The 27,236-nt window shown below is 40.9% G+C and overlaps 1 protein-coding gene across 1 annotated transcript; it reads right to left on the bottom strand.

Moving 5' to 3' along the window:
• Nucleotides 1-3,073: 3,073 nt before the first annotated feature.
• KRT222 (keratin 222) lies at nucleotides 3,074-24,933 on the bottom strand. Its single transcript, XM_014569116.3, has 6 exons — nucleotides 24,820-24,933; nucleotides 22,785-22,913; nucleotides 19,401-19,621; nucleotides 15,438-15,514; nucleotides 11,007-11,115; nucleotides 3,074-3,771 (listed from the first exon to the last, which is right to left on the bottom strand). Exons 1-6 carry the CDS (start codon nucleotides 24,913-24,915, stop codon nucleotides 3,558-3,560), a joined length of 846 nt encoding a protein of 281 aa, XP_014424602.3. The 5' UTR covers nucleotides 24,916-24,933; the 3' UTR covers nucleotides 3,074-3,557.
• Nucleotides 24,934-27,236: the final 2,303 nt, after the last annotated feature.

The raw sequence follows: 27,236 nt of genomic DNA, 5'->3' as shown, positions 1-27,236 counted from the left end.
AGTACTACTTTTGGAGATCGATAGCAAGCATGGGTCATGATGCTAGAGTACTTGCAGTACTGGTTGAACCTCATAAAACTGGTACTCTCTGGTCCAGCAACAGCTGATCCATGAGTACTTGTGGTCTAGTGAGCCTGGAGTGTAATGGTAGGAAGTCCAGCAGCCTGGCCTGGTGCAGTGGGCCGAAGCACCACAAAAGTGCCTGGGCCATGCCAGAAAATCCCAGCAGCCCGCAGCAATGTGGGAATAGCGAACCTTGGATGCCCGTGGAAACACAGAGCTGGGGGGCTGAAGAAATCTGGCTGCCCGCAGCAGCATGCAGATAGGGGCTGGAAAATCCCAGCTGCTCGCTGTAACATGTGACTGGGGGCTGGAGAAGCCTGGCTTCCCATGGTAGCATGGGGACAGAGAAAACCCCAGTAGTCTGCAGCCGCATGGGATCAGGGGCCAGAGAACCCTGGACGCCCACGGCAGCGTGGAGCTGGGAAACCTGGCAGCCTACGACACTGTGGGTCTGGAGGCTGGAGAACCCTGGACACCTGTGACAACCTGGGGCTGGGGGACCGGTGGTAGCAGGGCAGACAGCCTGGCTAGGGAGGAGGTAGAGGGGGGCCAGAGGCAGGAGGCCAGCTGACTCGGGCCATTAGCAGGGAACACCTCCCCTTATCCAGCAAATTCTCTTCTTGTCCCGAAGTTGCTGGACCAGAGACATGCAACCAACCTACACTGCATTCTTTTTAGATTTAGGAGGTAGGAGAGGTAGGGTGTGTGAGTGTGTGTGTGTGTGTGTGTGTGTACATGCCCCCCTCCACTTCCCTTTTAAATGGAAGTGCATGTCAAAAATCACATACTATGCAGTTTCAGGGTCTATTTTATTATTCTTTATTGCAATGGTATAATTTACTTTGGTAACTTCATATCCCTGTTCAAAGTGCCTCAAAGCAGTTTTATCTTAGTTTATATTCAAGTATTGTAAAAGATAAATATTATAAACACAAAAAAGCTGCATAGTGGAATTACTAGGACAAGCTATTACATTCAGGATGCCAAGTATTCCATTAACACCAGCTCAATATTTGACTGTTAAGGTTAATGTTAATTAGTTGGCTTGGTACAATAAATATAGAAGAATGGCTTGGAGTAAAAATGCATGTTTTTTACACTAATCCAAGTCAGAAATAGTTAACTAAATACTGGATTAAATTTACAGTGTCAGTACCTGATTTGCATGCCATAAGTAACTGAACAATTGCTGACACCTGAATAAAATTTTGACATGCTAACATGGAACAGCAGGAAACACCGGCTTTTCCCTGTACTTCAGTTAGAGTTTAGTTTGCAAGGCCAACACCTTTGAAATTCTTCACAAGTAAATTGTCATTCTTACCTAAACACATACATTTTTTAAACCTAGTTTCATAGTCTATTAAAGAAAATGTGTGTACATATTTATATTTCTGTTTTCCTGTGAAAAGACAGCTATTTAACAGCTGAGGTTTGCTCATTTAGCTTTGAATTAGCAGTGAAAGATACCATTAAAGGCATAGTAAAATGTTGACTTAAATTTGTAGTCTTTATCTGAATAATTTAATGAGCTATACAGTAAATAAGCCCAGGCATAATAATGATATTCCAAATACTGTAAACCAACAGCATATATTACTTTTTTTAAAAAGGATTTTATACAAATTCCTTTAATTCAACACTTATTGGAACATTTGGAGAGGTATGAAAATAATTGTATTTTCAAAATTGTGGGATGGCCACATTTTTAACAACTTCAAGGAACTATTTTACTTATTGCTCAGCTAATAATGCAGATATATTAGTCCAGAAGGAGAAGCAGTTCTAGGATTTTTTAGTTAGTATATTTATATAATACCTATACAGTAGAACCTCAGGGTTAGGAACACCTTTGGTTTGGAGGATGTTTCTAACTGTGAAATGTTTGTAACTGTACAAAACATTATGGTTGCTAATTTTAAAATACACAATAAATATCTTAATGCAGCTTTGAAAATTCACTATGTAGATGAATAATGTTGCTTTTAGCTATCTTAATTTAAATGAAATAAGTACAGGAACAGTTTCCTTATGTTGTCAATTTTTTAACATTTTTTACTATTTCAGTAGTTTATATTTAGCACTGTTGCCTGATTATGTGTACTTCCAGTTCCTAATGAGATATATAGTTGTGTGCTCAATTTGTAACTTTGAGGTTCTACTATATCGTAAAGCCTATTGATATTTCTAGTACAGGTTGAACCTCTGTAAACCGGTAGTCTCTTGTCTGGGCACATCTGTAGTCCAGGAGGCTAAGGTTAAGGTGTAGTGCTGGTGTCTAGGAACCCTCTGGGCTGGCAGGACTGCAGGCTGCTGGCAGTGAGTGGCCAACCAGGCCAGGAGCCCAGCTTCCCACACCTGAGCTGCCTGGCATGCCCTAATTAGGCTTCCTGGCAGGGCTGGAAGCCTGGTGCACCCCTGCAGAGTTGCTCAGTGTGGCTGCCTGGTGGATCTGGGAGTGTTAATGGGACCCAGAGTGCCCCAGCGGGGCTGCCTGGCACGCACTGCAGCAGGACTGTGTTGTGTGCACCATCTGGACTGCTGGGTGTGGCAGGCAAGGGAGGATGGGAACCGGCAGAGTAGAGGAGCCTGAGGCACGTCCAGGACTGTGTGGCAGATATGACCTCCCCTGGTCTGCCAAAATCCCTCATTCGGGACCAGTCAGATCCCAAGGATGCTGAACCAGGAAGTTCCAACCTATACACAAGACTTTTGTGTTTTGAACTACTAATGAAGTAATGAAATTTCATGCATGAAGGACTTGTGGGACTAGGTCTAGTATTTTGTATTTCATATCAAGTGAAATCCTGGCTCAGATTAAATCAGTTGCAAATCTCCTATTGATTACAGAGTGGTCTGGATTTTGCTCTTTATATTTCACTAGAACTCAGAGAGAAAGAAAATGAGAAACTGATAGATATAGTAAACTCTATGGTGTATATCAGCTCTTCAGTTTTCATGTAAAACCCTGAATTGATTTTAATACTTGTAAAACCAGTCTTAACAAAATATGTGCATGGATGCATAGGAGAAAAAGTCAGTTAAAAATAATTTTAGATGTGCACCTCACAGCATGATACTTTTGTATTATAAGTGATATGAGGGTTCATTGTGTTTGTTATATTGAAAAACTAAGAAAACAAAATGATCAGTTTTCATTATGTGAGGTTCTTTGCTACAAAAGCGATGTAAAGATAAAACGGTAGTTCAGTGTTTAAATATTTGATGAAATTCGAGAAGGCAAAGCAAGTTTTTTGGAAAAAAATCCCAAATGAATAAAGAGTAAAAAATGAGTAAGAGTTACCTTTCTTGAAATACAATACCTTTACCCTACTTTCTTTCAATTAAGAGAACCTCACAATGTTCATATTTATTAAAGCATATGCTTAGTAACATTCATAGTTGTGACAACATAAGGGGAAGCTGTGTGGTCCCTGTAGATTATTTATTTCGAATACTCATCCTAAATGACCCTTGAGATTTTTTGCTGCAGGTTAAGGTTTGATAGATGGAATACTGCAAGACCTTCTCATTACTAGCCTGACTTCAATGTCGGGTAGGTTATTCTGTTTAGTCTGTAAACATCCATCGTCTGTTGCTGCTAGATGAAGATCAAAGCGCAAAGAAACAGATTTTTTCCTTAAGTGAGGATTGTCCTTAAAGAAAGATCCTTCCCATTCTTTAATAACTTCATCCACTTTTTCTGTCCTGAAACAATAAATGAAATGTTATTGTGAATATTGTGGTGAATACTGCTGGCACGATATTACGTATCTTCAAAGTATTCTTTTAAAATGGGATGAAAAATTCTGTAATATGATATGGAGATAATTTCAGTAAATGCAAAGATTTCAGAGTTCTTGTTTCACAGCTACATTGTCAAGAAATATAGACTACTCATTGTAGAAAAAAAAAATGTATCAAAACACGAGTCTAAACACCACCAGATTTTAGTTAGAAGGTTGTTTGAAATCCAACCTCAGATTTGAATTTTGCATTTACCTTCTGTTATCTGTAATGGGCAGAACCAAGTTCCTGGATCTGAATGCCTTCACAATGAGGAGGAATAGAAGTCCAGATGCAGACTTCAGAACTTGGGCCTACTTTTAGTGCAAATATAGAAGTAATAACAAGCATGATTCTAGAGCCTTCACTCACACAACTAAATCTTACTCAAGGAAGTAGTCCTATTTAAGTCTATCAGACTATTGGCATGAGTAATGATTACTTACATAAATAAGGGGTTCAGGATTAGGCCTTAATGATTTCAATCAGTAATTGTAATTAAATATTAGTGACACTGTTCACCCAGTTTTCACTAAATGTTAATGAAAAAAAGGTGCAAAAATTACTAAAACAATGCTGGTCTTATATTAATGAAGCAATTTAAGATAAATAATTCTTAATAATTTCTTCAGCTAACAAAAAAGAGACTTTGCAGATTCATCATGTGTCTGTAGTTCATAATGCAAGTAAGGAAGGGGCTAATATGAAAAATACAATAGAATATGAAAAAATAATGTGCAAGCCTAGTTAAATACCTGGCTTTTATTAGCAAGATAGTATAGTCCACAATTCTAGGTCTTAAAATGTTTTTAATATTGGCTGGATAAAATCTGTTCCGTTTCATATTAAAAATGCACAGTCACTTGAAGATAAGTCTCTATATAACCTTTAAATATCCTACTGCATATTTATGTAAGATTTCTTCAACTCATAAAACACAAAGGGCAAGTCTACACTACATGGAAGATCGATGCTGCCGCGGTTGATCCTCCAGCGGTTGTAGTATAGGCTGACTAGATCGAACCAAAAGAGCACCCCTGTTGGTGCTACTACTCCTACTCCTCACAAGGAGTAGGGGAAGCTAACAGGAGCATTTGCTCCTGTCGACCTCCTGCTGTGTGGATGGAGATTTAAGATATGTCAACTCCAGCTAAATAATTTACATAGCTGGAGTTCCATATCTTACTTCAGCCTTCCCATGTAGTGTACACCAGGCCAAAGAGTGAAATCTGGGTTCTGTTGTTAATGACTTCAATGGCAACAGGATTTCATCCAAAAGGTGTGATTCCAAAACAAATCTATTTGGATTCCACACTGGAGAAGTACATGGAAACCCTTAAAAATCACCACTCTTCACTTTGTGCAAGCAGAATATGGACAGCAATTTTGCTAATTTAATTAATAATTATTAAGCACTCTGCAGCATTTAGTGAAGTATTACATTGTTTGCTTTCTTATAATTAACTAGGTTATTAACTGACAAATTATTGGAAGTGAATCCAAATCTATAATTAATTAGTGTGTTTATTACAATATATAATGGATCATAAAATACAAATACAAACACAAAACTTAGATAATAAAAATTGTGCAATATAGTACAACTTGAAGAGTAGCTAATGCTACTCTGGTTAGTGTAATAGTTGCTTATAGAAATCAAAACATTTATTGGGATGCTGCAAATAACAATTTGGGCATGCCAACCGAGGTTAAAAACTTCCTACATACCTCACCCTGATTAGATCCAACAACATAGTATCAAAACAAGACAACTTAGTTACAAGAGAAAGATACAGCATCATTTACTGGTGGGAGTTCTGTTTACACTGATAATTAAAACTTCCCCTCTCTGGTTAAAAAGTATTTGAAAAAGCAGTAATAAAAGTTTCACTGTAGTAGCTCCTAGGTATTAAGGAAGTTTGCCATCTACAGAGTTTTCAATGTAGGTCTTAAGTCTTCATTCATACTTGGATCTAGATTATCAGTGAATGCATAAACTTAAAAAAACAACAAAAAGTCTAGCAGCACCTCAAAGTCTAACAAAACATGTAGATGGTATCATGAACTTTTGTGGATACAGCCTACTTCTTCAGAGGAATGGAGCATTAAAAGTCCAGATCCAAGAATAAATAAGGGAAAGGGGGGAGGGGAGGAAGTTAAAAAAGTGAATTAGCGTGTTCAAGTTACAAGAAGCTGATAAGATGACCTCCTTGTTAGATTATAGTGTCTTGAGGTCCTGAAGACACCCTGACAATTCCTTCTCCATGACTGGTCTCCCATATCTATAGGAATCTGCTGGGATGCTTCCAAATCCCTTTCAGTATTCCATTGGGATGATTATTGAATATCCTCAGTGTTTCGTCTTTCCTTTTTTTCCCCCAGTGAATCTGTGCACCAGTTTTGAATGCACTGCAGAGGGGTGAGCTCTTGATTTTTGTAACAGTAAAAATAAGTTGTTTGTTTTCTTAATTATTATGTAAAGTTCTCTCCTAAAAGATATACTTTTGGAATTTTTTCCAGACTGCTTTTTCTGGTCCTGTAGCCATTCCTTTTCCTGGATTAGCTCATAATTCACCTATTTCCTGGTATCTTATTCCTGGCATATTTGCTTCCAGCTCACTTTTCCTCCATCTTCTGGAATGCTGTCTTCATGTCAGATATAAGACTCGTCCGTATCATCCACCAGTAGAGGTACAGGGGGCCTTGCTGATTTTTTGCTGCTTGAATATTCACAAGGAAGCATGAATTTGCAGAGTCAAAAATAATCGCGTAGGGAAGAGAGGACAGTTGCATGCTGGCTGATGTTCTGTGCAGAGATGACAAAAGATGTCTTTGAGTCCCAGTCTTGTTGGGCTTCACTAAGGTACATCTAGACTTCAAGCTTCTTTCAAAAGAATGCAGTTGCAGCGTGGAAGTAGGTGAAGATTTTTTTGAAAAATGGCCTTTTTCTGAAACCTCTCTCCCCCTCCCCCCGTAGTCTAGATGCACCCTAAGACTCTATTATCTAACAGCATTACCAAAACTTCCACTGCTCTTTGAAGACATTTATGGGTAAATTACTAACTAAATAACAGCGCAGAACACTGAGAGCCAGGACTGGTGGCTATAAGCAACTTTATGGGACTGTGGGAATCTTGGCCACACATCCAGTTACCTGAAATCATGCTGGACAATGGATATTGCTGGACCAGAGAGTGCCAGACTAGAGAGGTTCAACCTGTAGTGAAGGAATTGCTTCACAGCTCTTGACCTCTGTTCCATGAGAGGCTTTGGGACATCAGTTACATTGGATACTTTCCTTCTTATCTTATTTTTCGCTAGCTTTCATTCCTGGCTAGTCCTCATTTTACGCAGTTTGAAACAAATTTCTGCCAAGCAGGAATTCAAAGTGGATATTTGTAGCTTCCACTATTCCTATGGGTTCACTACAACAGTCCTTTATTCTTAAAGGTATTATTACATGATGACCTGGCTTCACCACAGTTTTATTCTGAACCACAGGAAGCAGTTCATTTCTGTCACCCTTGGTAGTAGAGACATTTCTAAGGCCCCAAGAGTTGCCCTTCAGGAGCAACACTTCTTCCTACTCATATTCAGAAGAGGTATCTGATTATTGTCCTAAGGAAAATGTGGTTTATTAACACTCCAAGGCTGCGTCTAGACTGGCATGTTTTTCCGTTAAAAGCATTTGTGGAAAAGAGCGTCTAGATTGGCACGGACACTTTTGCGCAAAAGCACTTTTTGTGGAAAAGCGTCCGTGCCAATCTAGACGCGGTTTTGTGCAAGAAAGCCCCAATCGTCATTTTTGCCATCGGGGCTTTTTTGCGCAAAACAGTTTTTAGCTGTGTACACTGTCCCTCTTGCGCAAATACATTTGTGCAAGAGGGGTTTTTCCCGAATGGGAGCAGCATAGTATTTTGCAAGAACACTGACAATCTTAGATCGTCAGTGTTCTTACGCAAATTCAAGCGGCCAGTGTAGACAGCTGGCAAGTTTTTCCGCAAAAGCAATTGCTTTTGCGGAAAAACTTGCCAGTCTAGATACAGCCCAAGGGTTTTTGTGATGCTCTTGGAAGAAATCTACTCCTAATACAACAAGAAATATTGGTCACTTCAACAAAATCCCATCTGCTGTGCAAAAACACTGAGTTCAGCTGGAGTTGGATTTCTTCCATTTTCTGCAGTGATTGATGATTAATACTTATTATTTTACCTCCTGCATAAACCTTTTTTCCTTTTAGCACTCTGTGTTCTCCATAAATCAGATATAATTCAAGTGATTTTCCATCTATGTCTCTAGACAGTAACAGTGGTTTTCCATCTGTCTATTTCTCTAGACAGTAACCATTCAGTAACAGGTATCTGGCCAGCTCTTCACATGGCCCATGCTAATAATTGCTGAAGCTGACCCTACTGCCTCAACAACTTTTAGCTTCTCCAATGTGGATTCCTGTGTTCATTAAATTCTGACTCCAGTAGTATTTTCCTCCACTTTGCCTGCAAATGTCATTTGGTCTGGGAACCATTCAGGAAACAGTCTGGCTCATGAAATCCATGAGACATCTGAAAATAGTTTACACCTGTGCCTTCTTCAGCATTTTTAGTCACTTCACTAGCAATTATTTCTTGAACATGCTGCATCTGGCATAGAGGAGTCACCATGAATCTGGGCATTAACAGCTGATACTTTTGAGGAAACCCAGTTTCTGCACATTTGTAACTCTGTATATAATCAGGTCCATAGTTTTATCCAGCATGTTATCTTTCTTCACAACAGTTTAAATTCCCCTATTAAACTGCATGCATCTGACGAAGTGGGTCTTTGCCCACGAAAGCTTTTGCTCCTACACTGCAGTTAGTCTATAAGGTGCCACAGGACTCCTTGCCGCTTTTGCCCCTCTCTGCATTCCTTTTCCAAATTTGACACAGTACATCACTCACATTTTGGACAGAGTGGTGCAGGGAAAGTCCTATTTAACAATCTCCTTAATGCCCACAAATAACGATGTAGGAATTCTACCTTTCTCATGCCTACTGGCTTGTTGTTCTGTCTTGTACTTCAAAAGAGCCAACTCGCCCTCCCACACCAAGCAGTGTATAAATATTTGTGTAACTTTCTGTAAGATCCATGATTTGTACTTGGAAGGTGCTAGCAAAAAGCTTTGGCATCACCATCCAGAAACTGGTAAATACTATATTGCTTTCTCATTCGTCCACTAATTTATAAAGAGCAATAGCTCAGTCTCTGTTAAGTACACACAGATTCTAGTCTCACCTGGAAGCTTTGCCATCTTGAAGATACAGCCACCAGTTGTAATACAGAAATTAAATAATGTATTGGGACACTGTAGGCAACAACTCTAGTATATACAGGGGGCTTGTCTACGCTACAGAGAAGACTGAAATTGCTGTAGTTGATCTTTCAGGGTTTGAATTAGTGGGTCTAGTGTAGGTATGTAAGTGACTAGTGGACTAGTCAACTATCCAATAAACAAAAGGAGCTGATGCTGGGGGGAGCTGGCTTAAAACCCGGTTCCCCTAGCACCGTCTCTGCAGGGGGCAGGGGAGCAGTGGGGACCAGGTGCAAGCCAGGAATCATGATTCCTGACTCGTGCCCAGTTCCAGATGCTGCGACTCTGCTTTTTAAATGTATTAAGAGCCTGATTTCCAGCTAACACTGGGTCCTCCCTGCTGCGCACCAGCCTTTTAAAGCCTTTTAATATATTTAAAAGGCAGAGCCATGATGGGGTTAACTCCTGGGGCTTCTGCGGTTCCTAACCCCACTGTGACTTCCCCGCTTATCAACTAATCACTAGTTGATGGAAAGTCCATCGACTAGTTGATTAGTAATTAAGCTATGTTTAACATCCCAAGACATGCTAATTCAAACTGAGAGGGCATATCCATCAGTGCTGGTAGTCCTGCTCCTCAGAAGGAGTAAGGGAAGTCATTAGGAGCACACTCTCCCATCAGCCTCCTGCTTGTGGACAGCGCCAAAATACGGTTTAAGATACTTTGACTCCAGCAATGTAATTAACATAGCTAGAGTTGAATATCTTAAGTTGACCTTCCTTGTTAGTCTAGACCAGGCCAGACAGGATTAAAAACTTCCCCTCCCCTTTCTTCTCTCTCATTCAAATCCAAGACATACTATCAAAACAAGGCAACAACTTAGCACTAAAATAATTATATTTATTGGTAGAGGTGTGATGTCTGTACTGATCTGACTAATTGTACTGATCTGACCTCCTTACTAATTGGAAATGGTATACTGAAACGATGCTACAAGGAAACACGGTACATCCCAGAGAGGTTTAATTTCAATGTATAGAACACACACATACCTCTCTCTCTCTCTCTCTCTCTCTCTCTCTCTCTCTCTCTCTCTCTCTAACTAGAAGATTTATCCAGCTTTGCATGGGTCCTTAATTAATATTTGTTTTTTGGAAAATAAAATGAAAATGTACATGCTTCATTTAAATAATTGCTCTGTGGTGGGGCTGGCGATAAGGGGGTCAGTCCTGTAAGCTTTCCCTGGGAGAGAAGGTCATTGCACTCTCTCACCGCAACAGCTTTGAACCAGGTAAGAAGCATCTCTCCATGGACACTGGAGTTCCAGCAGGCACAGCTGAGGGAGGGGTGCGGATCCTCTGTCTGGGGAAGGTCCAGGTTCTTCTGTTCCCCGCACTCCCACGCCAGAGTGAGGAATTCAGCAAAGAGCGCATTTTCCCCTCCCTGATGGAGGGAAACATCCAGCTATGTTCCCAGATGAATCCAGGTGCAGGGGGAGCTTCAGCCTCCTCTCCCTCAGTAAAGAGTGCCAGGGGAATGGGAGGCTCGGGGATAGGGCAATCCAGATGGGAGGAATGCCCTCAGCAAACCCTTTTTACCTGCCTGGTGATTCTTACCTGCCTGGTGATCCTGCCTCTTTTCTCTATGGTTTCATGAGAAGCAATTCCATTCTTGGCACATCCCATTTTCTTGGCACAACCAAACCCTGACCTTGCTTTAAGTTATGATAAGAGGAAGCTGTATACAGAATTTTGTGGTCTTAGCTCTTGTCATTTAGGAGGTGTCCTTGAACAAACAGAGGGATGGACAGACAGACAAACTCTCTCAAATATATAATAGATTATAATTTTGCTAAATTTGTCTTACTGTATAGTGCCATGAGCTTCAGCACTTTCCTTCATACCACCTCCATTTAAGATAGCTGGCTTTGTCACTATTTCTGCCTTTTCATCTTCTTGCTTCTTTATAGCTCCAGCTGTAAGGGAAAATGCAAATATATTTGATATTTGTTCTAAAGGAGCTTTCACTCCTTGTACAAGCATTAGGGAAAGATCCCTTTAAAATGTTTAAGAGACTAGTAGGAGGAAATCTTTGCTAGTTTGCCAAGTCTTGTGCCATCTTCTTAAGATACTGTAGTCTGTCTCTCAGGGCGCACATCTGGTAATGAACTATCTGGCATATATGTTGTGGTCAGAAATATGTGCTGATATTTGGTACACAGGTAGGCCTTGTCTACACCATGAGATAAGGTCGAATTTATTAAGGTCACTTTTTTAGCATCTGATTTTATAAAGCCAAAGGTGCATGTTCCCATTGTACACAAGTGTTTGATGTAGTGCATCCCCAGTCGGGTGGCTACTATTAACTTTTGACAGTGATGCACTCTGGGTAGCTATTCCACAGTTCCCACTGCCCCCTTTGCATTCCGGGTTAGGCTCCTAGTGCCCGATAGGACCAAAACAATCTTTTTGTGCCCTTTTTTCTCTGGTTATCTGTGCCCACTCCATAGCATGTCAAGCATGGACCTCGTTCAGCAGCAAAGTGCTATGGTAATCATATCAAAATATCTTGTGCTTTATGCTGCAGCATGTCCAGAGCCTATCCAGTGCCTGTCAAAGCGAGGGAGAATATAAGGAAGCCATGAACAGACTTTTCTGTGAAGCACCTGAGATGTGCAATTAGCAAATGCTTGTGGCACTTGATTCTCTTGACACAGTGGAATGCCGATTCTGGTGCCATGAGACAACCGCAGACTGGTGGGACCACATAGTTATGCAGCTATGGGACTATCAGCAATGGCTGCAAAACTTTCGCATGCATAAGGCCACTTTCATGGAAGTTTACAAATTGCTTTCCCCTGCCATGAAGCACAGAATGAGACTTGCTCTGATAGTTGAGAAGTAAGTGGCAATAGCCTTGTGGAAGCTTACAATGCTAGATAGCTATCGGTCAGTTGGGAATCAATTTGAACTGGGTAAATCTACAGTGGGGGCAGCTATCATCCATGTAGCCAAGGCAATCAGTACCCTTCTGCTATAAAGAATAGTGACTCTGGGAAACATGCAGGACATAGTGGAGGGCTTTGCTGCAATCAGATTCTGTAATTATGGTGGGGCGATGGAGCGCACATCCCTACCTTGGCACCTGACCACCTTGCTAAAGAGTACATAAAACCTCAAGGAGTATTACTTGATGGTGATGCAGGTGCTGATGGATCACAAGGGCTCTTTCACCAACATTAACATGGCATGGTTGGAAAAGGTGCATGACTCACACATCTTTAGGAATTCCAGTCTTTTCAGAAAGCTGCAGGATGGAACTTTCTTCCCAGGATGGAAAATTACTATTGGAGCTGTTAAGATGCTAATAGTGAACCTTGGGAGACCCAGCATACTCCTTGCTTCTTGGCTCATGAAGCTGTACACAGGCATCCTGGACTAGAGTAACCACAGGCTGAGCAAGTGTGAAATGGTAGTAGAATGTGCTTTTGGATGTTTAAAGAGAAGGTTTCACAGTTTGTTGACTAGGTTAGATGTCAGTGAAAGCAACATTTCCAGTGTTGTGGCAGCCTGCTGTGTTCAGCAATCATACAGGTGTGAGAATGATAGCCTTTTGTTCCTGGAAACATACCTGGGATTGCGTGAGGCACCACATGACTCCTTCCCCTCATCCCTCCCACATTCTGTGCATCTGATGGCTCTCCTGTGAGTCTAACAGGCATGTCATCCATTCTTCCATTATCCTCAAGATGTTCTCCTGTGTCTTCACTTTGCATTCCCTGCATGCTCTCCTGTCCTCATGCTCCGCTCCCATCTCCTGCAGCAGTGTTCTCCTCTACTCATTTAATGCGCCCTGTTCAACCGGGTAGATTGCATTTGCTCATTGGGCATGTCATCCCAATTATATTTTCATCTTCGGATCTGTGATAGTCAAACGGCTGGACGAGCCAGGAGAGTGGGCAACAGGATTGCTGTTGCACCCGCTGTAATGAAAAAAGTGAAGGGCAGATTCTACAAGAGAGACATTGTGGAACATAGAACCTAATCTCTTAAGATAAAAGAATATTTGTCTAAGACACTACGCATGTATTATGTACAAGGCCAAAGTTATGCTTTTTAGTACCCACTATGCTGATTCTAGTAGTATCTTTGAGATACTACTCAAGGAGCGGATAGAGAAGGTATTTGAGCCTTTAGCTATCATCTTTGAAAAATCATGGAAGACAGGAGTGATTCCAGAAGACTGGAAAAGGGCAAATATAGTGCCCATCTATAAAAAGGGAAATAAGAACAACCTAGGAAACTACAGACCAGTCGGTTTAACTTCTGTGCCAGGAAAGATAATGGAGCAAGTAATTAAGGAATTAATCTGTAAACACCTGGAAGATAATAAGGTGATAGGTAATAGCCGGCATGGATTTGTAAAGAACAAATCATGTCAAACCAATCTGATAGCTTTCTTTGATAGGATAACAAGTCATGTGGAAAAGGGAGAAGCGGTAGATGTGGTCTACCTAGACTTTAATAAGGTCTTGCATGATATTCTTATCAATAAACTAGGCAAATACAACTTAGATGGGGCTACTATAAGGTGGGTGCATAACTGGCTGGATAACCGTTCTCAGAGTAGTTATTAACGGTTCACAATCCTGCTGGAAAGGCATAACAAGTGGGGCTCCGCAGGGGTCTGTTTTGGGACCGGTTCTGTTCAATATCTTCATCAACGATTTAGATATTGGCATAGAGTATGCTTACTAAGACTGCAGGTGATATGAAGCTGGGAGGGGTTGCAACTGCTTTGGAGAATAGCGTCAAAATTAAAAATGATCTGGACAGACTGGAGAAATGGTCTGAGAGGATTGACAATGTGAAGGGATGTATATTTATCAGAAGTGCTCTCCCCGCCATGGGGGCCCAGCAACGATACATTCTCGGAGGAGGGCTTTGTCTCCAAAGTTATAAAAAGGTCTTGGTTATTGGTGATGTCGGATGCTTCTCTCTCCTCCTGACAATGCTTCTCCTCTTTTTCCTTGGCAATACTATCCTCCATGCTGTTGTCAGAGGCTGCTGCAGAAGTGTTTTGGGAGGAATTCAGAGACTGAGTTGGGCAATTGGTCAGGTACTCCCAGTGGCATATTTATTGCACTGACCAAGACTTTCCATTTGCCTCCCTTGTCTTTTGGTATGTCTGCCTGAACTCCTTTATTTTCACGTGACACTGCTGGGCATCCCTGTCTTATCCTTTATTTTGTGCAATCTTGGCAAAGGTATATCAACATTTCATTTACTGCTTCATAGTTCTACCTGAACAGATTTCTGTCCTCCCACAGCAATCAGGTCTAAGATCTCCTGCATGCTCCATGCTGGAGCTTGTTTTCATCTTGGGACGTTCTTGGTCAAGTGTGCTACTGAGGTTTGCTGCCTGCCTGATCTGAGGTCTGTCCGTCACGCTGGCCAAATAGGATATGAAATTCAAATTTGTGGCAATGTGGGACACCTCCCGGAGGCCAAGAACTTCAACTTTCGCAGTGCTGCATCTGCAGTACCCTAAAGTCAACCATGCAAGGTTGAAATTACAGTTAATTCTCATGAAAAGCAGAAGTACTAAAGTTGACTTTAACAACCCTTAAAGTCGGTGGAATGGACTTGGTGGTGCTGACTCTTAGTTTAGAAAATTGACCTAATGTAGCTAAGTTCGACCTAAACCCCTAGTATAGACCAGGCCTTACAAGTAAATCTGTGTTTCTCTGCATGCAATTCTAACTCACCCAGCTGAATTCAGCCCTGGCAAACGAAATTCCAATGGAGGATGATGCACCAGGCCATGATGCACCAGGCCATGTCTCTGGCCATCTTCTTCATTCTGAGTAGATTTTTAGCTTTAAATTGTTTATTTTGGCATTATCTGTGACTAAATTAGGCATTTGACTGTTTTTTTCTTCAAAATACTGTAGACTGGAATCTGTGACAATAGATTTGAGATAAGAGAATTCAGAAATATTTTTAGCTATGCATTAATGAAATATAAAGTCAGCTATATTTATTAGTAATATACTATAAGATATTTGATGTGCCGCATACATCAATATACTTTATTGAATTAAAGTTTAAACTCCTGGAGTTTGGAGTACAACTTTTACTCTCCTTTGGTTCTATCCATACAAAGGAAGCTTGTGGCCCATCACAATGCTAATAGCTTTTGGTAGCTCCTGTTGAAGAAATTCAGCTGGGCAGCATTAAGAACTGAGAAACTATTGCGGTTTTATTTTGGGAATGTTCCCTTGTCTTAAAAACTCACTTGAACGTGGAATAAAAGCTGTCTTGCTAGTGGTAGGTTTTCTGACATCTTTTGTATCACATGTAGAACAATAAAGCCTGAAAAAATGAAAATATTACTAAAATATAATAATATAGTTATTTTAATCCAAAACCTAAATGATGAATAATTGAGAGGAAAATATGCAGAAATGACAAGATTCATTTATAGATTTGGTGTAGTCACACCTTATTTTGATTGCAGGACCAAAGAATGTTGTTGAAAACTTGTATTGTATTCTATCATTTTTTCTTGAAATGTTTTCAGTAATTTTGAAGTATGCCAGAAAGATCTTTTCTTAATATTTTTCTTTTGCTTTAGTCATAGGTAGGAGATTTACCTGGTGGTGCTTGGAACCTTAACCCAATTAAGTTTTTTTTTAATAAAAGGAACATGTTCATGTTTTATTTAAATAATTGTATTTTTAAAAAGTACAGTGTTATTTTGATAAAATTAATTTTTATTGTGATTTCTTAAAAATGGATTGTTAAATGTTTTCCATTTAATTTTTTTAGTAGTTTTTTTAAAATGGGAAGTCCATCAACTGTATTTTTTTCATCCCTATAAACTTACATTCATTATATGTTTTAACAAAAAAGGGCTATAGTCAATGTGGTTTTCTATAACATTTTCTTCTAATTTTCAAATCTTAAGCATTGATTTAGCTTTGTCAAAATAAAGCACTACTCCAAATGTTTCTTGGGAATACTTCTGGGTGGCCAGAAATTTTGCCTCCTCTGCCACATGCAGGAGAAATTAGAGGGTTTCTTTCCCACAACCTGACAGGCAAAACATTTGACAGCCCCCTTAGTTCGAACTGACTGACCACGGCTACACGCGGCAGTCAGAAGTTAATCTGAACTAGTCCTTAGTTCGGATTAACTGTTACACCTCATTGCAGGAGGAGTAACAGTTAACCCAAACAAAAGACTTAGTTCAGATTAATTTCTGACTGCTGCGTGTAGCCGCGGGCAGTCAGTTCGAACTAAGGGGATTTAAAAATGGCGCCCTCCCATGAACATGCAAATGAAGCTCGGGATATTTAAATCCCAGGCTTCATTTGCAAGTTCGAATGCCTACATTAGCCACCCTAGTTCGAACTAGGGGGCTAGTGTAGACATACCCTGAGAGATGAGCTATGTATATTTGTAAATAGCTATAAAATAGCAATGGACTGAAAAATATTTGGAGCCCTAACATTCAAATGTTTTGCCTGTCAGGTTGTGGGAAAGAAACCCTCTAATTTCTCCTGCATGTGGCAGAGGAGGCAAAATTCCTGGCCACCCAGAAGTATTCCCAAGAAACATTTTCACTTGCAACAATAACAGAACAATTCAGAATTTCAAAATCTGATTACAAAGGAAGACAGCTGAACCGAAATTCATTTCCAAAATCTATACAATCAACATAAGGTTGAATAAGGATCTTAACTGGTTACGATACTGCAAGGGCAATGTCCGCTCTCTTGATATACACATTTCCAGAACAACTGCTGTTAATGAATCACTTCCATTCTGACTTGTTTACAGTCAGGCTTTAAGATACAACCGGATTTGCTCCAATCCCACGGACAGAGAGAAACATCTACAGGAATCTATATCAAGCATTCTTAAAACTAAAATACCCGCCCGGAGAAGTGAAAAAATAGATTGAGAGAGCCAGACGAATACCAGACATTAGCTTCTTCAAGATAGGCCCTACAAAGAAAACAATAGAACTCCACTTGTTATCACCGGCAGCCCACAATTTAAACCCCTCCAACGCATTATAAATAATCTACAACTTATCCTGGAAAATGATCTCTCACTCTCACAGGCCTTGGGAGACAGGCCAATCTTCACCTTCAGACAACTCCCTAATCTCAAACAAATTCTTTCCAGTAACCATGCAACATGTCTCCATCATGCTCATCCAGGAATCCACCCCTGCAATCAGCTCCAGTGCCAACTGTGTCTACACATCTATACAAGTGACATCATCATAGAACCTAACCACATAAACCACTTCAGAGGCTCATATAATTGCACATCCACCAATGTGATCTATGCCATCAAGTGCCAGCAATGCCCCACTGCCATGTATATTGGCTAATCTTGATGGTCTCGATGACAACGGATTAATGGACATAAATCAGATATTCAAAAAGGTAACACACAGAAACCTCATTAATGGATCTTAATGTTTCCAAATTATTACAACCCAAATTTAAAAACCAGCTTGAAATGAAAGCTGCAGAGCTTAATTTCATTTACAAGTTTGATACCTACAATCCAGGTTTAAACAAAGACCTTAACTGGAGTACCTGCTACATTCCACATCCTAATGACATAAAAAGCCAAACAACAGGTACTTAAGAGTACTTAGAACCCTCGCTATCAGCTTCATTTAGTATGAAAACTAACTGACTATTCTTTTCTCATTTTTTTCCTTTCCTTTCCTTTTCCTCCTCTCCCCATCCCCTCTCTGCTATTTATTTGGAATTTGGACCCCTTAAACTCCATTCATCTGAAGAAGGAAGTGGGTTGTGCCCATGAAAGCTCATGATACCATCTACATTTTTTGTTAGTCTCTAAGGGTACGTCTAAACTACGTGGGTTTTTTCAGAAGAGGATATGCAAATTCCACGCATAAACCTCCTTTTTTTTAGGAAAAGTGGGTTTTTCGAAAAAGGATTTTTTCCTGAAAAAAAAACAAAACGCATCCAGTCTACTTTCACTTTGGAAAGACCCGCTTTCGAAAAAGCAATCAGAAGAAGATATGCAAATTCCACAGGAAATTCCTCTTTCGGAAAAAACCATGTATTTTAGATATACCCTAAGGTGCTGCAGGACTATTAATTGTTTTTTTATGTTTTTTCTATTACAGACTAACATGGCTATGTCTCTGAAATTTCATTTATACAAGTACCCTCTTTCTTTTGTTGTCCTTATATATACCCATGCCTCTGTAAACTGCACTCTGGTATGCCTGCCTGAAAGCCTTTACCCTAATAAATCTGTTAGTCTCTAAGGTGTCACAGGACTCCTCATTGTTTCAATATTTAATATAATTTATGTTAGTAGTTACTTGGATGAGCAAAACCCAAATCTTGCCTTTGATTTGCACTATAACTGAAATATTCCAGATACATTTTATCTCATTTATCTTCAGAGAATTCACATATTCAAAGCATGGGAAGGCTTAAAGGTGACAAAGCTAATGTATGAGCAGTACAGTATATGTGGAAAATGAGGAACTGTTTAAATGTGTAGCTTTTGGATTATAATTATTGAACTTTTCTCTCTCTCAAGTTTTCCCCCTTTAAAACATTAAAGTTAAATCTATATTGAATTATTACAGGAATATTTTTTCATGTTTTGATCAATAAGTTTTACTTCAGTTTGATGTTGGTATAATTCAGTTCAAATCAAAGTGGTGTAATGCTGTGGCAAATCAGGTGCATTATGTATAATTAGATTAAAACTGTACTGAAGCAGGACATTTAATAATACAGATGTGTGTGTACACACATATACACACACACTACTATCCTTTTCTCCATTCAGTGAGAGCTGTGAGTCTAAAGTATTTCTCACTGTGGAGGCCAAACTGCCTTTAAATATTGGTTAAATATTAACTTTACTTAAAAAAAAAAAACCATGATTTTTCTAAACAAAACAATTGAAAATCAGAAAAAATAAGCACTGCAGACTTTGTACAGTAAGATAGTTTAATGGCATGAAAATTGTTCATGTAGTCATTTAACATATTATTTTTAGATTTTCAGTATGCCTGTATGGAACTTTGCACAGGTCAAAATGAAAAATCCTTTCATGAAGGATCATCTGTTTTACTGCTATATTTGATGGAGTAGTTCATGTTGATGGCAACTCTGAAAAGTATTGCAAATAGAAGCTCTAAAAGATAATGTAAAAGCAAATACACTTTCTCCAGTCTGTAACTTACCTGTTTTCCTCTTTCTCCAGCAAACTGCGATACGTTGCTATCTCCTGCTCCAGTCTCATCTTAGTGTTCAGTAATACTTCATGCTCTTGAAGCTGTTTCTCGATCCCTCTCCTCACTTGCTGTAATTCCATCTCTAAACCTTCAATTTTAGCTTTTAAATTCTGCAGTTGTGTCTGGTACTCCTGCTCTGTGGCATGCAGACAACTTTCCAAACCTCTTTCCTGGCAAATAAATCCAATATTAAAGCTCAAAAAAGTAGTTCTAAAAGTTCGGTTCCACATAGTGTTTAGTAATAATTCAGCATTGTAAAATTTTTACATTTATTTTTCAATTTATCTGCTAAATAATCTTAGGAACTATAATAGTAACTCAGCTTTTAGAACACCTTTAATAAGAAACTTTAAACTTGTAGATTTTTGCATTTAATTTTCTAGTAACATCTGTAATCACATAAACTCAATTAGATGATCACACATAAATATTGCAATCTTATATGATTAAATCAATTAGTTTTGATCAGAAATTTTACTCAGCTGTCCAGAATGATGTTTTCTAATAGTTACAGGAATTCATAGTGTTGCAAAGTCATCATCCTCAAGCTACAACCCTACCTGCAATAGGGAAATTGACTAATATTTCTAATCTGTTATCACAGTGGCGACTGGTGACAGGGAAGAAAGGGGGGGCACTGGCCCCACTTCTCCCCATCCCTTGCTCTGCCTCCACCACATGTTTGCTCCTCCCCTCCCCATCTCTTCCCAGCAGTCCCTGGAGTGGCGCAGCTGGGAAGTGTTGTGGTGTGGGCTGGAGCCAGCTGGCTTGCACCTTCTCCACCTGCCACTGTTGGTGAATGTGTGTGTGTGGGGGGGGAGCAACATGGTCTCCTGCTGCTGGTGCTAGCCCTCCTGCCAGCGGCTAGCCAGTCCCTCCCACCTTCCAACTGTATGTGGCCCTGAGTGGATTTTTCTGAAAGATTGTTAAAAACAGGGCCAGTCTTAAGTCTTGTTGTCACTAACTTCTATCTATTAAAAAAAAAAGTTTCCTGTGGGATGACAGAGTATGTCATCACGTCATTCTGGGTATGTCTAGACATACCGAAATTGCTAATGAAGCGGGGATTTAAATATTGCATGAGGCATAATGGATCGGTTGGAAAAAGCTTTCCTTGCCAACCGATCCCTGTCTAGACTGCTGCTTTTTGCCGGCAAAGTGCTGCGGTGGCAAAAAGTGGCGGCCATTTTTATTCTAATGAAGTGTGAGATATTTAAATCCTTGCTTCATTAGCAATTTTGGTATGTCTAATTTACATCCCTCTGGCAACAAAGGGATGTAGTCTAGACATACCCTCTGTGTCCTGCCTGCCTCCTCCCTCCCCACTCTTCTATCCCTTCTCCACGGTGCTTGGCAGGTGGGTACCACATGGCTTCCCTCCTTCCCCTACCCCGGTGCTCCAGGGGGAGCTGGGCCTGCTGCTCCTTGGCCTGGCCCAACCCCCCAGTGGCTGGAGGAAGAGAGCTGGGCCTGCCACGCCGTGGCCTTGGCCCAGCCTGACCCCCAGGCGAGTCCCCCTTTCCTTCCTTAAAATCTCTGGAGTCATGGCATGCCACATTCTCCACGATTTAAAAATTGTCAGGTTTGTTTTAAGCACATGCCAAAAAGTGACCCGCACTCCTGCCTGACATGCCGGGGAGAGGGCCATCAAAGAAATCATTGCTGCAGAGAACAGTGGCTCAAAGTGCTTTGTATGGAGGTGGCTCTGCGTCTGGAAGACCCGGCGCCAACCATGTCCTTATCAGTGTAGAGCACCCTGTTGCCATCTTCCTCTTTGAGGCTGAAGAAGAGCTCCTTTTGGCACCACCATGGGTCAGCAAGAGAAGCATCTGAAAGGCACCAATTGCATTCACCAGTGTTTCAGAAGCAAAAAAAAGCCCGAAGGCCGGACTTCATTGAAGTCCACAACTGTGTGATGCCAAGACGGCCACTCTTTCTATGAAACGTAGTTTAGTCCAAAGCCATAGAACTCCCCCAGACCCCGGGGGTTCAAACCCTGTCACTCTTTTCAACACCAGAAGCATTTGATATGGAAACAAAATTGATGCATCTTGCAGTGCTATTCTACTCCTCCAAGGAGAGAAGTCCCCGGCAGTCATGGCATATAGAGGGAAGCTGGCATTGGTATGTAGGTATTCCCGCTCACAAAGCCGATAAACATTGTCTCGACCTGATAGACAGCCCAGCCACTCACTTAGCTCCCGCTTGTAGTGCCTAGAAGCTTGGCTTCTCCCTGGTCCGTGTTATTAGAGACTTCAGGATTAGAATTGGAGTCATACCGATCCAGAAGGAGCTCAAGTGAAAGGTCTCAATCCAGGCACAAATATCGTTAGTTGCAGGTGCTGTGGCCTTCTCAGTGGCAGAATGTGCCACAGGGGCCCTTCTGGACCCTCTGAACATTCCATCAAGCCCAGGATGGGTTCTCAGGACATCGCTTGCCACTGTCTTCCATAATGTCAGCCACATTTGTCCCTCCCTCTATGGCACTATGTCTTCTGGCCATGGCACACATATCAACACCAATGGTAAGATGGCACTGTGTCTGGTATAGACCCCGATCTCTGTTCTAACACTGACCATGAGTCCAGAGCTGGCAGCTTCCTTAGCTCTGTTGCCTTGACCTGGGCCCACAAGTCATGTCACCAACACCAATGGTGCTGTCATCAGCAGTGTCTTCACCACTCCACAAGCCAGCATAGGTGCCAGTGACATCCCAGGCATCAAGACCGGCATTGATATCTGCATCGTTGGCACCAAAAGTTCTCCCTTAGGCACTGAACTATTTCCAAGATCCTTGGGACTGACAAGATGTCTTGGGTCCAGATGGACAGAAACAAGTCCCAGTCCTAGTGCCCTCCTTGTTGTTGTCTCCTGACGCGGCATTAGTGGGCACTGCAGTGGCCCAAACTCTTGAGGACATAAGGGTCCTACAACTACTTTTTCAGGGTCGCTCAGGGTTTGGGTATCAAGGCAGAGTTAATGACAGAAGAGTCAGGTCCACTGATGGACATTTTGATCCCTTCTGGTTCCTTCCCAGATTGCCCTACTGCTTATTAAAACCATAAGTGAAAATGATAAGACCTTCTGACAAACTCCAGCCTCAATTACGCTGACTGCTAAGCTCAATGATAAGTGATATTTTGTGCCCCACAAGGGGTATCTATATCCAGCCTGCTCCAGACTCACTTGTCGTGTATGCGATGAACCAGTGGGAACGACAATGATTTCAGGGACCTTGCCCCAAGAATAGGGAGCCTAAGAGGTTTGACCTCTTTGGGAAAAATGGGTTATTTTTTCAGGGAGTTGATAATATCAATTTTTGACCATGCTTACCACAGCCTGAAGAGATTCAATTTCAATTTGCATATGATGCCATTGTCGCCTGGCTTCACTGAGCTCTGCTCTGGCAGTCTTTAAGGCTTTTTTATCTTTGTCCATTCTTTCACTAGTAGCTTCTTCTATCTATAGAAAATATAAACAAGGTCTCTGCATTACACATATAAATATTTTAAAAGAATGAATATAAAATAAATGCTGTTATTTGAAAAAAAAAAACTTCTACTTCTCTTAAAATAGGATATTTAGGTTAATTTTTTGTGGGAACTGAATACATTTATTCAAGGTTGTAACGAAAAGCATATTGTAAACTTTGAGAAACCTCTTATATTACAACCACTACTGGGAAATACTTTGCTCCATCTTTAATAACTGCTGCACTTCTTCAAAAGAGACTCAAGAAAACAGATTAATTTTTGTCTCTATCTTAACATAAATACAGAAAAAGACACAACTTGGACATATACTGTACAAAATCATCAGCTGATTAACAGTATCAGGGCCAGATATCTTGGCATGGATTGAACAATCATATACAGTAAAACTCCAATAGTCTGGCACCCAATAGTCCGGCACTCCTGATAGTCCAGCATCAAAATGGCAAGAGCCTAGTGAGTGAGCTTCGGCAAAAAATGAGTCACGAAGTAACAGTAGCAGCAGCTGAACTGAGCAAAAAGGGTAAAGAAGGCTTAAAAAAACTAAAACATTACAGTATACTGTATACAGTATGTACAATAAAAAGGGTTAAGAACACTTTATATACAGTATATAATGTATACAGTATATATATATATATAACACCATCTTATAGTACCTCCTGATAGTCCGGCATATCTGATAATCCGGCACCACCTAGGTCCCATAGGTTCCGGATTATCGGAAGTCTACTGTAGTAGAGAAAGAATGAAGAACTCATTGAAATACTTTATTAATCATTTTAAGATTTGTATTATCTTAGGTGCAGAAAAGTATGGGATAGGGTTGGTCAGGCTAACCTGTTAGAGAACCTGAAACAGATGTTTAGAGCACTCTTCCCCTGCACCTTATAACACTTGTTGTTGTAATGCTGGCCCAGTGGTGTCTTACTAACTGTATTGTGACCAAATCCAGCCATGTATGAAATCAGTGAAGTTGCGATGCTTATTCCAGATCTTATTCTGCCACTAAATATTAGATATGTTACATAAATTAGATAGTGAAGCACCTTGACAGTAACTGAAGTTATGGGGTATATTTAATTACTTTAAAATGGCCATGTCAGGTCAATTTCTTCCATTCACTCTAGTAGGAATAATGCTGAGTACTTACAGAGTGTTTAATGATAATTACTGTTTCTTTTACATTTGTGTTTTGCCTACAAGCGTTGGTGACATCACAAGCACCTGAAACAGAATATTTTCTGCTTTATCACGGGTTCTTGTGACATCAGCTCAGACCCAGATTTCAGTGTGGATGTCTTGGCATTTGATGATTGTAGCCAAATTTGTCACATTATTTTAACATGTTATTATGAAGAGATGTATGGTGTGTTTATGTTTGATAGTGTATTTATAACCTTTAAAATATGACAGAACAAATAATATAAACATTGCAGACAAGTATGGTATAGTTTTATAGAAACAATAGAAAATCCTTCCCTAGAAGGTCAAATTTCCATAACATATGTGCTCAAAATTATAAATCCTCTTTATAAATGGCTTCTTTATGGCTTCTCTACATAATATTCAAGATGTTTCCTTCCTGAGGGATAACTAAATGAGGAGAGAGTGTATGTCATCATGGTTTTTTTTAGTCACAATAATATAACTAGCTTTTATGTACAGACAAACATCCAGATTCATTACAGAGCATTCCTTTATGGTGAGTTTCATAACCTTAACATAGCATATTTTCTTAGTTTCTAGGTCTAGTCATATTGCAGTAAAATCTAAATCCCTTATCCAGAAATACACTGCATTGAAAAGGAAATATTGTACCTCAAAAAGGTTGAGGATGAATTGGTAGACATAGATTGTCTCCTTATTCTCATTACCTGGGTTCTTGTTGAGAGGATGGTCTCTATCTGATTTCTGGTGATGAGCATTTCATAGTTTGCCCTGATCTCATTGAGGAGCTGGGACAGTTCCATTCTGCTCCCATCCTCCACCTTGACTAACGGAACCTTATTAATAGAATGAGCCAGCTGCTGCAGAGCATACACTGCCTGCAGTGAAAGCAGAGAGCAGGAGAGACAGCACAGCAGAATTTTAAAGATGCAGAGCTCTTTTTTGTAGGAACATTGAAAAATCATCTGCTTTTAGTTGGCTTTAAAGATTAAGTTTAAAAATGCAAATATCTCTCAATTCTACTGTGGTTAAAAAGGTAAGACCCAGATAATGTCATGAAATGAATACAAGTGGTGTCTTCATGTGTTTATTATATTCTTAAGCCACTTACCCAAGAAGCTAGAGTCTGAAAGATATAATATTAATAATAAGAGCAAAATTATAGCTGTTCAATGCAAATTTGAAAGATCTGAGATGGGGCACATGTGGCAATCATAATTTGGTTGGCTGTATTCTTGGAATGCGAAGGAGGGAAGTAAGCCTACATTAACAACAGTCAGAATGTCTGGTGTCCTACTAGGTGAGCAACAAAATGGCAGATGAATGGCAGCGCTCACTGGAAAACATAATCCCAGTTGGATATACAAAATTATGTGGCCAAAATTAGCTGTTACTACTCGTGAGAGATTTTGGAGTCATTCTGGATAGTTCTCTGCAACCATCTGCTCAATATGTAGTTGCAGTCAAAAAAACCAGTGTTAGAAACCATTAGAAATGGGATAGATAATTTGATAGTAAATGTCATAATGTCATTATATAAATCCATTAGAAGAGTTACCTGGTGTTGCCTGGGCCCATCCTGGGATGGGGGGCTGTGCCAGTCTCCTGCTGTGCTTGCTGCCCCCCGGGGTAACTCTCCAGTATTGCTGTCCTCTGCTCAGCCCCCTCTCTTTGCCTGTTATGGGAAATTGTCCCATTGCAGCACTTCCCATTTTCCTGATGGAACCAAACACTGGCCTTGAGTTAAGTTAGGATAAGAGGAAGCTCATGCCAAATTTGGTGGTCTCAGCTCTTACTGTTTAGGAGGAGTTCATGAACAAATGGACTCACAGACGGCTGGAGGGACACTCAGACAAACAAAGCATGTGTGGACTACATTGTTTTTTTGAAAAAACTTCACCCACGTCCACACAGCAATCTCATTCTTTTGAAATGAAATCGAAAGATCGCAGCTCTTCTGTCAAAATGGGTAAACCTCAAATTACAAGGAAGAACGCCTTTTTTGAAAGAGCTCTTTTGAAAAAAGGTGTGTGTGGACGCGGGAGAGGCAGTTCTTTCAAAAAAAGAGGCCTCCAGGAAAAATCCCAGGTGCCTACACTAATCATAACTCTATAGTTCCTGTCTCCAGCCCGTGTCGTAAAGCCGCAGGCACCCAGGACAAGCCTTGTGGCATGAAGCCGGCCTCACAGCAGAACTCTGACCATGCGGCTCTCCCTGCCACACCAGTCAGAAGCCATGTGTGAGCCACATGGCCCCCCGACATCCCATAGCCCTTCCAGGGAGCCATCCCAGGACCCACTCAGGGGCACTAACTGCTGGGCTCCATCCTGGTCAGGGGCTGAGGTCCAGACAATGTGGGAGCTATGGTCTGAGGAGGAGTCCCTGCAGGTTTGCCAGTCACGCCGCAGGAATGTGGACATTGGCCGAAGCTCTGGCCAAGAGAGGTCACCTCTCCCACACCCTGGAGCAAAGTCCAGGAGTTGCAGCAGGGTTATGCCAGGGTTCATGAGCGCAGCTCTAGCTCCGGGGCAGCGCCACACTACTGCCCCATTATGAGGAGCTGCATAGAATCCTGAGGGGTGGAGAACCCCTGTCTCCACAGGTTCTTGTGGAATTGGGGATGGAGGCATCCGTTCAGAGCTGGCTGGAGTTCCAGGAGGAGGACAACCTTGCTGACCAGCAGCTGCAGGAGGAGGAGGAGCAGAGGTGGAAGCACAGGGGATGGGATGCGTTCATCATTCGTTATGCTCAGCCTGGACAGAGTGCAGCTGGCCGTGCATGTGCAAGCATGTGAAGTGGCAGTGTGCAACACATGGTGTCAGGAGCCAGTCCCTGAGCACACACAGGCTGTGTCTACACTGGCATGAATTTCCGGAAATGCTTAAAACAGAATAGTTTTCGTTATAAGTTTTTCCGGAAAAGAACGTCTACATTGGCCACAGATGCTTTTCCGGAAAAGCGGCTGATTTTGTACAGTAGAGCGTCGTTGCTTTTCCGGAAATTCAAGGGCCAGTGTAGACAGCTCGCAGCTTATTCCGGAAAAGCGGCTGATTTTCTGGAATAAGTGGCCCAGTGTAGACACAGCCACAGGCTGCTGCTCACACATGTCTGACCCCAGGGAGGG

The sequence above is a fragment of the Pelodiscus sinensis genome, chromosome 29, assembly GCF_049634645.1.
Source record: "Pelodiscus sinensis isolate JC-2024 chromosome 29, ASM4963464v1, whole genome shotgun sequence".
Lineage (NCBI taxonomy): Eukaryota > Metazoa > Chordata > Testudines > Trionychidae > Pelodiscus > Pelodiscus sinensis.
The sequence above is the reverse complement of the archived record's forward strand: the minus strand, read 5'-3'. Positions and strand labels throughout refer to the sequence as shown.

Excerpts from the sequence above, each read along its gene's own strand:
- KRT222 (XM_014569116.3), bottom strand. The coding sequence starts at position 24,915 with ATGGAACTGTCCCAGCTCCTCAATGAGATCAGGGCAAACTATGAAATG. Across the intron at positions 19,622-22,784 it reads TTGAATCTCTTCAGGCTGTG|GAAAGAGGTTTGGAAAGTTG; the intron begins GTAAGCATGGTC and ends TTTATTTGCCAG. Across the intron at positions 15,515-19,400 it reads CTGGAGAAAGAGGAAAACAG|GCTTTATTGTTCTACATGTG; the intron begins GTAAGTTACAGA and ends TCATTTTTTCAG.